Here is a 17,672-nt window from a genome sequence, read left to right as displayed (position 1 = left end):
TGTGCGCGCCACCTGCGATGTCAGACGTGACAGATCACGTGACCGCACTTGAGATGATAACGGCACCGACTGGAGTGCCGGTACGAGCCACCTATCTGTAGAGCCACTCGACCCAGCTCTCGACAGCGACTGCCTCGTCACATTTCCAGCTGGCGAGATACCATCACTATCTGGTATGTAGATATTGTGACACTATATTTCTGGCCGTTCCTGCAGCATTTCGCCACAGCTATTTGGCAGCCACCGCTGAAGCTCTGTTCTCCAAATCGAAAGCAAGAATGACATTCTCGACAGAGGACAAAATTGTACGTGGGCCTGAGGGCAGCGTACCGCTTCCAGACGGGCTGGCACGCTACATTTTGGGCAAGATGCTGCAGCATGGCGACAAGGTCGCACAGGTGGGTCGCTTCTGGCAGCGTACGGAATTATTACTGATGACAGCTGCTGTGTTCCATTTTTGATGAACACTCGTCTGTGAGAATTCTGTTGAATTTGCATGTTTGAAAATTGAAGAGTGTGGGTCTGATCAGAATAATCGGATGATTACTGATTTGATTGGTTTGACGACTAAATCTCCCTCTTTCTATTTTGTTTAAATTTTTCCATCTGTCTGTTATAATGCACCTGAAATCCTTTGTAACATTATTTACAGGGTGGCGCACGAAATGTGTTACTATTTTGTTTTTGAATATAAACTTTATTGTCAATACAATCTGAAAGGAACATTTACTGCAATGAAGAGCCGTCCATGGAGATTTGTTCTAACTCAGCACATGCCCAATATGTCCACCACTTCGTTTCCTAACTTCCTTCAAACGAACACTGAAATTAGTGATTACCCTACGACACATGTCTTCCGTAATTTCACTGCAAGCTTGAAGAATAAGTCTTCTCAGCTGCATTAAATCACGTGGACGTTTCGGGAAAATTTTTTCCTTTAGGTACTCCCAAAGAAAAAAGTCACATGGTTTGAGGTCTTGACTATTGGGGGGCCAATTTTGTCTGTCATTGAAGCGACCTGGAAACCTGAGTGAAATGATCCGCATGTCGAAATGCTCGTGTAAAAACTCCAACACAGTGTTTGCAGTATGTGGCCTTGCTCCATCTTGCATGAACCACTGTGTGTTGAAGGGCAAGGCAGTAGCAAGAAGCTGTGGAATGAAGCTATTGCGAAGCATGCTCAAATAAAGCTCGCTGTTCACAGTTTCTTCAAAGAAAAAGGGTCCAGTAAGCCCGTGACTGGAAATTGCTGCCCACGTTGTAATCCTCGGAGCATAATGTTGTCGTTCATGAAGCACTTATGGGTTTTCAGTGGCCCAAAAGCGTACAGTTTGTTTGTTAACCACACCGTTTAAATGAAAATGCGCCTCGTCTGAAAACCAAACGTTGTTGAGAGTTTCTTCCCTACCCTCCGCCCACTGAGCAAACAGTAGTCTCTGCTGCTTGTTTCTTCAGTGAGCTTCTGCGCACAGGTCACCTTGTATGGGCACATATGGAGGTCACTTTTAAGAATGCGTTGAACGGAACGTCTGGATATTCCCAGCCGCACTGCTGCCTTTCTAGACGATTTCCCGGTACTTCTCTGTACAGCAACTAGTACCGCTTCAATATTCTCCGGCGAACAAACAGGCTTAGGCCGAGGTCGCTTCGCTTCCAATACTGTTCCTTCCTGTACAAATTTATCGTACAACCTGTGGATGGTCTTCTTGAAAGGGACCCATTGTGTGTTATACTGTTGTCGAAAACGCCTGAGTCACAACAAGGCTTTTGTTTCATGAAAAAGTAACACAATTGCCGATCGTTGCTGTGTCGTCAGTCTTCCATTGTCAACCATTGCTGCTTACTAGTCTCCTAGCGGCAGTATCGTGAATTACACGTCGTTTCATAACTCATTTGTATTTCCAAGCTCTGCTGGTACTGCTGTAGAGATCCCAGCGGGATATCTGATGTGCGTCGTAAATTGTGAAAGAAACAATTGATAACACATTTCGTGCGCCACCCTGTATTATTTATTGTGTGTCCATCTCCACACATGTTAGTCTCTACTCCTCCTCCCATGACCTTCTGTGATGGGAACACTCTAGCCCTCATGTCAGCATAGTAGGCGCTGCCCGTAACTCGTTTATACAGACTGCAGAAGGCCCGACCTAGCATCTGCAGCCTGGACAAGTCCACCTTACACCGGATACCGGTACGTAGCTCTGGCGACCACAGTGGACTAGGATGCAGCTCTGTGATGTGGCCAGGAAGTGTTACGTCTTGGTTTCGGAAGGAGTTTCCAGAGAGTGAGTTAAAGCCTGATGTTCTGGACCCCTTGACCCGCAGGAAGTCTCTCGCCTGAAAATCGTCATTGGATTCTTGAAATCGCTGAGTCCTCAGTCTTTCAGCCGTTTTGTTGTAACTAAGAAAGGCGGCTGTTTCCTGGGCATTCTCATTTGTAAACGAAACGCAATCAGAATGCAATAAGTAGGTACCGAAATCACAAAGCAAACACGATAAATTCAAATATAAATAAAACCTAACGACAAAAATGTCGTTAATCCGCAATACGCAAAGCGAAATCAGTAAAAATATTTGCATATTAGCCACATAAATTCAGTATACTTCATTCTGCTACTAACATGAACTTCCAAAAATACCTTTATTACAGGTTTTTTTTTTTTTTTTTAAAAAGCTTATAGCGCCATCTGTTGGTTCCTTGGTCAACTTCGTAACTAACAGCTTCATCTGTTGGTTCTTTGGTCCAGAAACTGTGATGACTGTGTCAGTGATGTAAACATGTGGACTACTAAGATGAATGGACTCCGCTGACCGGTGTGGCCGAGCGGTTCTAGGCGCTTCAGTCTGGAACAGCGCGACTGCTACGGTCGCAGTTTCGAATCCTGCCTCGGGCATGGATGTGTGTGATGTCCTTAGGTTAGTCAGGTTTAAGTAGTTCTAAGTTTTACGGGACTGATGACCTCAGATGTTAAGTCCCACAGTTCCAGAGCCATTTGAATAATTTGAAAGGTCTCCCAAGACTTTTTTCTTTGTGCTGCCCCAAGCTATGCTCAAATTACTATGACGTGAAAACCTCATGAAAATTCATCTAGTAGTTTTGGAGACTAGCGTGTTCAAAGACACAAACAGAAAGACAAACAGGCAGACGAAAGATTTAAAAATACAAGGCCTGACCAATAAAGTGAGACTATTTCCTGTTGCTTTCATGATAGTTTGCCATCTGTTCCATGAATATCTGTAAAGAGCATATTTGTATGCACAGTATAATTTTCGTAGGTTATTTCCTGTAGCTGTTATGATAGCTTGCCATCTGTTCCATGAATATCTGAAAAGAGGACATTTGTATGCACAGCATAATTTTCGTAGGCGGAAGAATTCACGTACGGGCTTTGCCATTCGCGTATCAAACAATGGAGGTGACCTTAAAGGAGCAGCACCGCGCAATAAAAATTTTTGTTCGCTTAAGTCATACAGCCACTGAAACTTACGGAAAGCCGCAGCAGGTTTACAGCGAAGACACACTAACTACCTCGTGCAACAGTGTTTTGGTCTTTCAGGGACTTCGAATAAGGCCGACTCGTCTTGTGTTAAGCAAGGTGGGGCTAGTGTTCGGCTTTTGGTGTGACTGAAGTCAACATCAACACAACTGCTGTGATTGTTCGTATCGGCGGATAACGTAACGTAATTTCAGTGAAATGTTGCGAATTTATTATGGCTGTGTCTTTACAATTATACATTTCCATATTATTCGTGTTTGTGGCCATTGGGTGCCACGTTTGTTGACTCCCAAACACAAGCCTGTGCGAATGGAGACAGGCTGCGAGGTGTTGCGTCTCTTTGTTGATAGAGGGGAATCGATTATCACCGAAGATGACCCATGGATGCATCTTTACGATCCTGAAGGAAAACGAGCCAGGACAATGTGGAAATCGCCAGGTTCTCCAACACCAAAAAATGCGAAAGTTGTTCGTTGTGCAGGGGCAGTGATAGTGATCACATGTTTTGACTGTCATGGAATGATTTACCAACATGCAGTTCCCCCTCACACTGCTGTTGCAGCAGTATACTATACGTCAGTATCGGCCGAACTGAGGAAGCAGAATGCAAGGAAACCACTAGAACTTTGTCGGATCAGATTGAGATTTCATCATGACAATGCGTGGCTTCACGTCGCAAATCGAGTCACGCAATTTCGGGCTCAGTTCAGCTACCATCTAGTACACTGCGACTTTTTTTTAAAAAATTCGCATCACTAAAGGCATAGTTTCAAGGCACTGGGTTTGGAAACTCTTGAGCAGTGCTGAGAAAAAGTGAGGCGATGCTGACAAAGAATGACCTGCACCATGGTGGTGGTAAGTTTCTATGGGACCAAACTGCTGAGGTCATCGGTCCCCGAGCATCATGTGTTCCAGAACTGGCAAAGATGATTCAAAATGTGCCTTCAAATAGGAGCGAAAAACTCTGAAAAAACGTTATTTAAACATTGAAATGGAGTAATAAACAACTGTGAAAGAAAGAACAGTCTCAGTATTTGTTTATCAGCCCTCGTGAATTTTTAACTAGTTTTATCGTATTCTGTTGCTCTACCTACGTCACTCGCAGTCAGTTTTTGGCAAATATTTTCAGTGAAAAAACACGACAGATTTTCTATTTTCTCTTTACTATAGGTGAAGATGTACACTTCGAGGGTATAGGGCAGTAAGCACAATTAAAAGTACTTACTGAGGTGATAAGTTGAGAAGATTTGAGCACTCCATGGGCACTCTACTTGTAAGCTGACACTGCTAAGACGTAAGGACGCTTTCGCTGCGCAGGTGTACCCGGAGCTCGGCGGGCTGCAGCTGACTTACGACCAGCTGCGGCGGCGGTCAGCCGCGGCGGCGGCGCAGCTGCGGCGACTGGGGCTGCGGCCCGGGGAGGTGCTGGCCGTGGGCACTGCCGGGGGCCCGCACTTCACGCCGCTCTTTGTGGGCTCTCTGATCGCAGGCGTCGTCGTTGCACCCTTCAACCCAGACTTCGATCAAGGTGAGCAGTCTGGCAAGCAGTCCGCGACACTTCAGCTACACTACTGGCCATTAAAATTGCTACACCAAGAAGAAATGCAGATGATAAACCGGTATTCATTGGACAAATATAGTATACTAGAACTGACATGTGATTGCATTTTCAGGCAATTTAGGTGCATAGATCCTGAGAAATTACAGCCACCAAACGTAGCTTACTGTCCCTCACTGTCAACCGCTTCCTCCTCCCATAGTTGCGATCTCTGACGCAATAGTGGAGCGGCAGCGTGCAGGGGAGTCGTACATTGTGTCGCTGCGTATCCCTTGCAGGTCCTTGACGGGTAGGAGTGCTTGTACACCTCCCCAAATTCCCACAGGCCCGTTACCAGCAGAATGATGCTTGCTTCCCCTGCTGTACAGTGACACATCACTTATACCACGGTCTAAGGCCTGTAAAGCACAAATCACCAGTAATGTTTTCATTTAATTATTATTATTTACCTACAGAGGTATGGTGACCTGGGTGTCATCTTCTATGAGTGTCGCTACACATTTTATGACCTGACAGAGTGTTAGATATTTTGATTTCTGTGCATCCTTCATATCTTTAGTGCAATGTAATTATTATATACACTGTGTTTCACACCTTTTACTGCTTCACTATTACTTTGTTCGAGGACTATTCGGAATGTAGGAATCGATAGGTCGCGAAATGGAAAGAAGGCAGGCGTCAGTGCTTTCCGCCAATTCTCTACGCTGGCCTACAGCTCGTTGACTGTGTCAATATGTTGTCCTCATAGCCAGCAGTTCATGTTAGCAGAGATGAAACTCAGAGGGAAACGATTGCGGGCTGTATTGTGGGTAATCAAACATTTCCAACTGAAAACGATGCAGGAGCATCTTCATTGCCCCTTCAGAATGCTGCTGAGAATTGTCTTGAAGAAGAAAACGCACGACAGTTATGTAACGCTGTCTGCATAGCTTCAGGAGAAATTTCTCACCAGGCCCTCCTACTTGGCTGCAGACGCTATTGTTCTAGGTATATCTATGTGGTCCCTGTGTGATCAGAAGTAAAACGAACGACGTAATGTGCATACCTTTATTTATTTATTGCCAAATTATAGACCTGTTACCTGATGTTTGAAACGGGTCATACATCTTACAATTTATATTTTTCATCTTTTTACAGTTTTCTTTCCTTTTTTCTTTATCTACAACATTTACAAAGAATGGTACTTTTTAAAATAACAATAATGTAGGGTTGAAATATAAATAAAATTTTGTTGTTTTTTAAGAAGATAGGATAGATGAGAGATTTGTTAGTACCATCACCGAATGTGACTGACGGTCAATACCTCGGAATGGTTTCTTCGAGCCGTTGACCGAGTCACACACACACACACACACACACACACACACACTTTCTCTCTCTCTCTCTCTCTCTCTCTCTCTCTCTCTCTCTCACACACACACACACACACAAATGGGTATTAGTAGAGAAACTTCATCGGATTTTCACTGTGGTTTCCATTTCGCGACCGATCGTTCCTTACTTTCCGAATAACCATAGTAAACTTTTTTTTTTGTCATCAGTCTACTGACTCGTTTGATGCGGCCCGCCACGAATTCCTTTCCTGTGCTAACCTCTTCATCTCAGAGTAGCACTTGCAACCTACGTCCTCAATTATTTGCTTGACATATTCCAATCTCTGTCTTCCTCTACAGTTTTTGCCCTCTACAGCTCCCTCTAGTGCCATGGAAGTCATTCCCTCGTGTCTTAGCAGATGTCCTATCATCCTGTCCCTTCTCCTTATCAGTGTTTTCCACATATTCCTTTCCTCTCCGATTCTGCGTAGAACCTCCTCATTCCTTACCTTATCAGTCCACCTAATTTTCAACATTCGTCTATAGCACCACATCTCAAATGCCTCGATTCTCTTCTGTTCCGGTTTTCCCACAGTCCATGTTTCACTACCATACAATGCTGTACTCCAGACGTACATCCTTAGAAATTTCTTCCTCAAATTAAGGCCGGTATTTGATATTAGTAGACTTCTCTTGGGCAGAAATGCCTTTTTTGTCATAGCGAGTCTGTTTTTGATGTCCTCCTTGCTCCGTCCGTCATTGGTTATTTTACTGCCTAGGTAGCAGAATTCCTTAACTTCATTGACTTCGTGACCATCAATTCTGATGTTAAGTTTCTCGCTGTTCTCATTTCTACTACTTCTCATTACCTTCGTCTTTCTCCGATTTACTCTCAGACCATACTGTGTACTCATTAGACTGTTCATTCCGTTCAGCAGATCATTTAATTCTTCTTCACTTTCACTCAGGATAGCAATATCATCAGCGAATCGTATCATTGATATTCTTTCACCTTGTATTTTAATTCCACTCCTGAACCTTCCTTTTATTTCCATCATTGCTTCCTCGATGTACAGATTGAAGAGTAGGGGCGAAAGGCTACAGCCTTGCCTTACACCCTTCTTAATACGAGCGTTCTTGATCGTCCACTCTTATTATTCCCTCTTGGATGTTGTACATATTGTATATGACCCGTCTCTCCCTATAGCTTACCCCTACTTTTTTCAGAATCTCGAACAGCTTGCACCATTTTATATTGTCGAACGCTTTTTTCAGGTCGACAAAGCCTATGAAAGTGTCTTGATTTTTCTTTAGCCTTGCTTCCATTATTAGCCGTAACGTCAGAATTGCCTCTCTCGTCCCTTTACTTTTCCTAAAGCCAAACTGATCGTCACCTAGCGCATTCTCAATTTTCTTTTCCATTCTTCTGTATATTATTCTTCAGCTTCGATGCATGAGCTGTTAAGCTGATTGTGCGATAATTCTCGCAGTTGTCAGCCCTTGTCGTCTTCGGAATTGTGTGGATGATGCTTTTCCGAAAGTCAGATGGTACATCGCCAGACTCATATATTCTACATACCAACGTGAATAGTCGTTTTGTTGCCACTTCCCCCAATGATTTTAGAAATTCTGATGGAATGTTATCTATCCCTTCTGCCTTATTTGACCGTAAGTCCTCCAAAGCTCTTTTAAATTCCGATTCTAATACTGGATCCCCTATCTCTTCTAAATCGACTCCTGTTTCTTCTTGTATCACATCAGACAAATCTTCACCCTCATAGAGGCTTTCAATATATTCTTCCCACCTATCTGCTCTCTCCTCTACATTTAACAGTGGAATTCCCGTTGCATTCTTAATGTTACCACCGTTGCTTTTAATGTCACCAAAGGTTGTTTTGACTTTCCTGTATGCTGAATCTGTCTTTCCGACAAACAAATCTTTTTCGATGTCTTCACATTTTTCCTGCAGTCATTTCATCTTAGCTTCCCTGCACTTCCTATTTATTTCATTCCTCAGCGACGTGTATTTCTGTATTCCTGATTTTCCCGGAACGTGTTTGTACTTCCTCCTTTCATCGATCAACTGAAGTATTTCTTCTGTTACCCATGGTTTCTTCGCAGCTACCTTCTTTGTACCTATGTTTTCCTTCCCAACCTCTGTGATGGCCCTTTTTAGAGATGTCCATTCCTCTTCAACTGTACTGCCTACTGCGCTATTCCTAATTGCTGTATCTATAGCGTTAGAGAACTTCAAACGCATCTCGTCATTCCTTAGTACTTCCGTATCCAACTTCTTTGCGTATTGATTCTTCCTGACTAATGTCTTGAACTTCAGCCTACTCTTCATCACTACTATATTGTGATCTGAGTCTATATCTGCTCCTGGGTACGCCTTACAATCCAGTATCTGATTTCGGAATCTCTGTCTGACCATGATGAAATCTAATTGAAATCTTCCCGTATCTTCCGGCCTTTTCCAAGTATACCTCCTCCTCTTGTGATTCTTGAACATGGTATTCGCTGTTACTAGCTGAAACTTGTTACAGAACTCAATTAGTCTTTCTCCTCTTTCATTCCTTGTCCGAAGCCCATATTCTCCTGTAACCTTTTCTTCTACTCCTTCCCCTACAACTGCATTCCAGTCACACATCACTATTAGATTTTCGCCCCCATTTAGATACTGCATTACCCTTTCAATATCCTCATACACTTTCTCTATCTGTCCGTCTTCAGCTTGCGACGTCGGCATGTATACCTGAACTATCGTTGTCGGTGTTGGTCTGCTGTCGATTCTGATTAGAACAACCCGGTCACTGAACTGTTCACAGTAACACACCCTCTGCCCTACCTACCTATTCATAACGAATCCTACACCTGTTATACCATTTTCTGCTGCTGTTGATATTACCCGATACTCATCTGACCAGAAATCCTTGTCTTCCTTCCACTTCACTTCACTGACCCCCATTATATCTAGGTTGAGCCTTTGCATTTCCCTTTTCAGATTTTCTAGTTTCCCTACCACGTTCAAGCTTCTGACATTCCACGCCCCGACTCGTAGAACGTTATCCTTTCGTAGATTATTCAATCTTTTTCTGATGGTAACCTCCCCCTTGGCAGTCCCCTCCCGGAGATCCGAATGGGAGACTATTCCGGAATCTTTTGCCAATGGAGAGATCATCATGACACTTCTTCAAATACAGGCCACACGTCCTGTGGATACACGTTACGTGTCTTTAATGCAGTGGTTTCCATTGCCTTCTGCATTCTCATGTCGTTGATCATTGCTGATTCTTCCGCCTTTAGGGGCAATTTCCACCCCTAGCACAGGAAAGTGCCCTGAACCTCTATCCGCTCCTCCACCCTCTTTGACAAGGCCGTTGGCAGAATGAGGCTGACTTCTTATGCCGGAAGTCTACGGCCGCCATTGCTGATTATTTATCAAAATTTAGGCAGTGGCGGGGATCTAACCGGGGACCGAAGATATTTTGATTATGAATCAAAGAAGCTACACCTAGACCACGGGTAAACTACAGGCCATTTAAATCGCTACACCATGAAGAAGACGATGCTGTGATATGAAAATGATTGACTTTTCAGAGTATTCACACAAGGTTGGCACCGGTGGCGACACCTACAACATACTGACATGAGGACAGTTTCCAACCGATTTCTCATACACAAACAGCAGTTGACCGGGGTTGCCTGGTGAAACGTTGTTGTGATGCGTCGTGTAAGGAGGAGAAATGCGTACCATCACGTTTCCGACTTTGATATAGGTCGGATTGTAGCCTATCGCGATTACGGTTTATCGTATCGCGACATTGGTGTTCGCGTTGGTCGAGATCAAATGACTGTTAGCAGAATATGGAATCGGTGGGTTCACGAGGGTAATACGGAACGCGGTGCTGGATCCCAACGACCTCGTATCATTAGCAGTCGAGATGACAGGCATCTCATCCGCATAGCTGTAACGGATCTTGCAGCCACGTCTTGATCTCTGAGTCAACAGATGGGGACGTTTGAAAGGCAACAACCATCTGCACGAACAGTTCGACGACGTTTGCAGCAGCATGGACTATCAGCTCGGAGACCATGATTGCGGTTCCCGTTGACGCTGCATCACAGACAGGAGCGCCTGCGGTGGTGTACTCAACGACGAACCTGGGTGTACGAATGTCAAAACGTCATTTTTTCGGATGAATCCAGGTTCTGTTTACAACATCATGATGGTCGCATGCGTGTTTGGCGACATCGGGGTGAACGTAGATTGGAAGTGTTTATTCGTCATCGCCATACTGGCGTATCACCCGGCGTGATGGTATGGGGTGCCATTGGTTACACGTCTCGATCACCTGTTGTGGGCATTGACGATACTTTGAACAGTGGACGTTACATTTCAGATGTGTTACGACCCGTGGCTGTACCCTTCATTCGATCCCTGCCAAACCCTACATTTCAGCAGGATAATTCACGACCGCATGTTGCAGGTCCTGTACGGGCCTTTCTGGATACAGAAAATGTTCGACTGCTGACCTGGCCAACACATTCCCCAGACCTCTCACCAACTGAATACGTCTGGTCAATGGTGGCCGAGCAACTGGCTCGTCACAATACGCCAGTCACTACCATTGATGAACTGTGGTATAGAAGTTCTGTTTGACTCAATGCCCAGGCGTATCAACGCCGTTATTACGGCCTGAGGTGGTTGTTCTGTGTACTGATGTTTCAGGATCTATGCACGCAAATTACGTGAAAATGTAATCATATGTCAGTTCTAGTATAATATATTTGTCGAATGAATACCCGTTTATCATCTGCATTTCTTCTTGGTGTAGCAATTTTAATGGTCAGTAGTGTATAATGAGATTTCGTTAACAAGACGAATATATAAAGGCTTACGGCGCCGCACTCATCCAGAGACGTTACGATATAGTGTGACAGTGTAACTGTTCCTAAATTCACTTTCGTTAAGAAAATCACTGCTTTGCGTCAACAGACGAGATGCGCCACGTACTGGCCATCCTCCGTCCACGGGTGTTGGTAGCCGATAAGCCGAACGCCCTGTACGAGCAGTCGGCAACCACTGTGCTCAGCTGGGCGGACGTCTTCAAGTGGTTCGAGGGGGAGGCGAGCGACGCCGCCGAGCCCCAGGCAGAGGCGGAGGTGGAGGTGGAGGTGGAGGAGCGGCCGCTGGACTCTCCAGCCGTGGTGCTCTGCTCGTCCGGCACCACTGGCTACCCCAAAGGCGTTGAGGCCTCGCACCGTGGGCTGCTGCAGCTGCTCGCCATCGGCACGTGAGTGTTGTCTCCACATCTCTCCCTCTGTAACTGCGCCCAAGTCAACTGAGGCACTAATACGACCGAGTGTTCTCTTCACCACACTACCGAAATAGTGATAAAATTCTCTCTAGCCTACAGCAATGTCAAGCGTTTTAAAACAGACAAGCTTTCGGCAGAGTACTCCTGGCCCTTGTAGAGTGGTGACTATCCGTGTGGGTACTGTTGCCTCAAAATTGGCGAGGAAACTGGCAGATTTCACGATACTTTCGCACCATTTCAATACTTAACTGTGAAAATATTTGGTATTATCTACACTACTGGCCATTAAAATTGCTACACCAAGAAGAAACGCAGATGGTAAACGGGTATTCATTGGACAAATATATTATACTACAACTGACATGTGATTACATTTTCACGCAATTTGGGTGCATAGATCCTGAGAAATCGGTACCCAGAACAACCACCTCTGGCCATAATAACGGCCTTGATACGCCAGGGCATTGAGTCAAACAGAGCTTGGATGGAGTGTACAGGTACAGCTGCCCATGCAGCTTCAACACGATACCACAGTCCATCAAGAGTAGTGGCTGGTGTATTTTGATGAGCCAGTTGCTCGGCTACCATTGACCAGACGTTTTCAATTGGTGAGAGATCTGGGGAATGTGCTGTCAAGGGCAGCAGTCGAACATTTTCTGTAACCAGAAAGGCCCATACAGGACCTGCAACATGCGGTCGTGCATTATCCTGCTGAAATGTAGGGTTCCGCAGGGGTCGAATGAAGGGTAGAGCCACGGGTCGTAACACATCTGAAGAGTAACGTCCACTGTTCAAAGTGCGGTCAATGCGAAGAAGAGGTGACCGAGACGTGTAACCAATGGCACCCCATACCATCACGGTGGGTGATACGCCAGTATGGCGATGACGAATACACCCTTCCAATGTGCGTTCATCGCGATGTCGCCAAACACGGATGCAACCATCATGATTCTGTAAACAGAACCTGGATTCATCCGAAAAATGACGTTTTGCCATTCGTGCACCCAGGTTCGTCGTTGAGTACACCATCGCAGGCGCTCCTGTCCGTGATGCAGCGTCAAGGGTAACCGCAGCGATGGTCTCCGAGCTGATAGTCCATGCTGCTCCAAACGTCGTCGAACTGTTCGTGCAGATGGTTGTTATCTTGCAGATGGGGATCTGTTGACTCAGGGATCAAAACGTGGCTGCACGATCCGTTACAGCCATGCGGATAAGATGCCTGTCATCTCGACTGCTACTGATATGAGGCCGTTGGGATCCAGCACAGCGTTTCGTATTACACTCCTGAACCCACCGATTCCATATTCTGCTAACAGTCACTGGATCTCAACCAACGCGAGAAGCAATGTCGCGATACGATAAACCGCAATCGCGATAGGTTACAATCCGACCTTTATCAAAGTCGGAAATTTGATGGTACGCATTTCTGCTCCTTACACGAGGCATCACGACAGCGTTTCACCAGGCAACTGCTGTTTGTGTATAAGAAATCGGTTGGAAACTTTCCGCACGTCAGCACGTTGAAGGTGTCGCCACCGGCGCCAACCTTGTGTGAATGCTCTGAAAAGCTAATCATTTGCGTATCTGAGCATCCTCTTCCTGTCGGTTAAATTTCGTGTCTGTAGCACGTCATCTTCGTGGTGTAGCAATTTTAATTGTCAGTAGTGTAGTTGTAGCTAGGATTACTATATTGTTTTACCTATTTTCTGTGCGTAGTTTCATACAAAATTGGAGATATGCTGTAAATGGCGTGAATAAAAAGCTACATGGTAGATTACAACTGTTTACACACCTGGATTCTAACCTGGTGTCTCTGCTTTTCGTTGTTAAGTACTCTACAGACCGGCTATCCAACCACAACTCACGATCTCAGAAACAGTACTTCCGCTAGTACCTCATCTCCTACCTTCCGAACACCACAGAAGTTGTCGGGCACACGTAGGAAGAGTAACGCTTCCTTCTTCCAGCAGTGTTAGTCCCGCAACCAATGGAGGAGAACTGTGAAGTTTGTAAAGTAGGAGTTGAGGTACTAGTGGGAATTAAACAGTGTGGAAGGGTGATGAGACGTGCTTAGACAAGTCAAGTAGCAGAGCGCGTCCCCGCGAAAGGCAAAGGTCCCAGGTTCGAGTGGAAGTAAACCAGTTTCTTTAGCGATTTTTTCACAAAACCGTGACATCTGCCTCGAAGTCTTCGCTATAGTATTGTGCATATTTCTATCTACTAGAAATATGTTTTATATTCCTTTTAAACTTCAACTTCAAGAGACAGGTAATGGCCCACCTTTTATCACAATAGCCATTTCTCCCATATACTAGTATGCAGCTCACTCTCATCAATTCCCCCTCCCCAACAATACCCCCTCCCCCCATGTCGGCCGACTACTTTTTTAAAATTCCGTTTTTTCCTCTAAATAACAGAAATAAAAACCTTCATGGCAGATTAGAGCTGTGTGCAGACCTGGACTCCAACCTACCCTTGTCAATGTCATATCATTCTTTTCCTCCTTCTTTATCGCTTCCGGTTCTGATAATACTAACCATAACTTCTGTAACGTTGTTTAAAAATTCCACTTTAGATTACGTTGAATGAAAGTGTAACGTTCTTTAAATATTTATTGAATGAATGCGTGACTGAGGAACGGATAGAAAACTGGCGTTATCGGTTAGAGTGTTGTAACTGCAAGTGGTGTACTTACTCTGTGTTATTGTTAGCAAAAACTTCATACGAGCTGATTGGGCAATGCAACTCCCAATACCAATAAAGAAATGCAGTCACTGCAGAATACATTCAGCCCCTTAGGCACTGAATCCTCTGACCCTGTTCAAAAGTGATAGCTTTGGTCCCTGTGCACATAACAAATAAATAAAATTGTCTTATCTCTAAAGCAGCAACGGTGGAACGCGATATGTTCTCGTCTCTCATGAAGAAGAATGAAATATACTAGCTACAGGCTCAGCGGTGTGCAATGCTGGCCCTAATACATTGAAATGTACATGAAATTCTTTTGGCTGATAAATGAAAACATTTAAGAAAAATTCAACGTCTTTGAAAAACATGTGACCTGGGCTGGGAGGCGCTACTGATTTGGGTGAATTACTAACACTGTATTCGAAGTTAGGTTTGGATTTCCAAAACATCTGACAATTGAAATTACGTTACTCAGAATAACTACATCCTTTTTAGTAATTGAGTCACAACAATGAGATGAACACAGCAAGAATTATCTAACCTCACAAAAAAGCATAAATACAAATCATTGAATTACATATACCTGTGTTAACAAGTCTTAGAAACATTACAAAAGGGAAATATCTAACTAGTCTTTACATCAAATCTGTTTACGTACATTCTGGAGTTACTCAACAATTTCCAATTACAGCCAACTCTTCTACACTAACGCGGTGACAAAACAAGATTCATAAATATTTCACCTCTTTACCCTGCTTGCAAGAAGACTTCTTCTTCCACATTCATACCTCCAACAATACATGTACTCCTAATTCCTACATTACATTCTAAGCTTCACAGAGCACACCATAAATATCGCCTGCGCCATCCTGTTTCGCTCAAAGACAGCTACCTGCTACTGTGCGCCAAGCGATCTCTTACACTACAATCTCAGACCGGAAGCAGTATCTTTTGTATTGCGGTCGTGCATAGTCATCGATCTGCTTTATAAAGCCTGTCAGACACATACATCGTTTATAACATAGTAGTTTCATTTTAGTTTACATTGGTATTATTATCATATTCGGGTGCCCCAGTAGACTCCTTTCTGTTTAAATGAGCTAAAATAATCAATGTCATTCTTAATGTCCTCTATTATAGTTATTTGTGTCAATCATTATTATTACTAATATTATTTTTCTTCTGAATATGTTTGGTTTGTGTTGGTCCTGATCAGATGTAAAAGAGAGCCTTAAGCAGTCATCCGATCAGCCAAAATAAGCAATAAATAAATACATTTCATTCGGTATGTCAACAAATACTAGTTGATGTCTGGGTAAATAAGACTGAAATCACTGCTTTAAACTGATCCTCGATTGCTTAATTGAAACAGCTGATACTTGTCAACTACGGGGTGGGCAAATTAAAACTGGCCCAGAAAAAAATTTCATACACCTTAAGATAGCAACCGAATTTACATCATCCGTCCCGGATGTGTAGAATGTGTTGTCTGTCGCATGGTGCAGTGACTATTTTGTCGGGAATTGTACAATAACAGTCATGAATATTCTTCTTTTGGCAGAACCATCTCGAGTTTTACAGGTGACAATCGGATTAAGAGTAAGCAAAGTACTATTTGATTTGTTGTTACTGGAGGCAGCACTGTCCAGTCCATGAAATACTCCTGTTAGTGGTAATCCAGTGGTATGTGTTTATGATTGAATGCAAATAACAATATTTTCATTAAATTAATTAGATCTCGTACGAGTTACTTTTCTCTGTGCTAGTTGCCTATATGAGTGGTTTTCAGAGAAAAATTTTCCAGTATTTAACGAATATGTGAAATCTGCTTATTTTTCCTCAGCCTCTGTGGCCATATCTTGACAGTTCAATATTTCGAATGCTCTTTGTTTCCTACTGATAGAGAGAAGAAGCTGATGATGATGGGTGATGGATCATTCTTGGTGCTGTCGCCTGCCTTCTGGATATCCGCAGTGGCACTTCTACTGCTGTCCATCAACGCCGGCAGCAGGATAGTCGCCATGCCTCAGTTCAAGGAATCACTTTTCTTGAAGACTCTGCGCGAGCACAAGGTCAGTTGCTGTATTCTTGCACGTTCCGTATCTCCTAGTGACCAATTACTCGCACTTATTGGATAACACCATTGTTGTTCCTTCATTGCCACTTATTTATTTTACTTCGAAGTACCGGAAGTACTCCAGGCGTCCATTTACAAGTGCCTCAACTGCAGAAGTAAAAATGTAAGTCACATAATGTGAATGACATTACTGTGCTAAGACATACAAGTAAACGCTATTATACGTCACCTCTGATACATCCACTTTGAGATACTGGGAATACAATATACACTAATACACGTACTGTACACCACTGACGTGGGGAAAATAAAACAGACATGGTAAAAATTTCATGCAGCTTTAGATCACCTCCACCATGTAAGTTGGGCTGCATATCTTAAGGTGCATGAAATATTTTCTGCACTACATTTATTTTGCCAACCTTAGATAAACACGGACGACTACATTCGCTGTGTACATGGGCTGTTCGCAGGTAATCTCTGTTTTCATGCAGCTTTAGAAAGTAGGGAGTCGAACGGAATCGCAATACACTGAACACACAAATGTTAAACTGATGCGTAATACGGTTTTAGAGGGGAGAAAATCTCAATACTGTAGAGCTTCATTGGAAAATTTGTGCCTTACACGTTCTGTCAATTGATAAATTAAGGTACTGAGGGTTACTAGCTTCATTTATTTAACTAGTGTACCTTAAATTCTTTTCTCGTTCGATTCCGAAATTGTCAGGCAGCAGAATTTCATGCACAGGAAAATTGTTAACTCTTTAATACGAGTAGATTTGCTAACTTAACACGAAGAGAAAGCAGCACAATGGTGTAGTTTAAGGATTTTCATGACAAAATTTCTTCAAATATGACAGCATTTTACACCCATCAAAAAAAGTTTTACATCACCCCGGTTCCCAGAACTCCTGAAGATAAACGAATGTGGATATTGTATTACAGACACAGTCACTTTGACTGTTGAGAGATGCCTCTAAACCCGCCCAAAGATGTAAACAAACATGCATGAGTAGCGCCTATTAGACTGAGGGGGTCCGACAGCCAATCAGTTCCAGTCATTCCACCAAGAAGGAGGTACACGGCTCATGTTGTCTGTAGTTCAACAATGCCTAGACGGTCAATAGCGAGGTTCGATCGCGTCCGCGTTGTTACTTTGTGCCAGAAATGGCTCTCAACAAGGGAAGTGTCCAGGCGTCTCGGAGTGAACCAAAACGA

The 17,672-nt window shown here is 43.8% G+C and overlaps 1 protein-coding gene across 1 annotated transcript in view; it reads left to right on the top strand.

The window, feature by feature from the left end:
• The first annotated feature begins 278 nt into the window (after nucleotides 1–278).
• LOC124622811 (luciferin 4-monooxygenase-like) overlaps nucleotides 279–17,672 on the top strand; it is a 49,133-nt gene continuing 31,739 nt past the window's right edge. The window contains exons 1-4 of the mRNA XM_047148602.1: nucleotides 279–398; nucleotides 4,890–5,025; nucleotides 11,368–11,665; nucleotides 16,221–16,449. Coding sequence (XP_047004558.1) covers nucleotides 279–398; nucleotides 4,890–5,025; nucleotides 11,368–11,665; nucleotides 16,221–16,449 — 783 coding nt within the window. The remainder of the gene's footprint in view (nucleotides 399–4,889; nucleotides 5,026–11,367; nucleotides 11,666–16,220; nucleotides 16,450–17,672) is intronic.

Source organism: Schistocerca americana, chromosome 7 (genome assembly GCF_021461395.2).
Source record: "Schistocerca americana isolate TAMUIC-IGC-003095 chromosome 7, iqSchAmer2.1, whole genome shotgun sequence".
Classification (NCBI taxonomy): Eukaryota; Metazoa; Arthropoda; class Insecta; order Orthoptera; family Acrididae; genus Schistocerca; species Schistocerca americana.
Note: the sequence above shows the minus strand (reverse complement) of the source record. Positions and strands in the feature narration are given on the sequence as shown.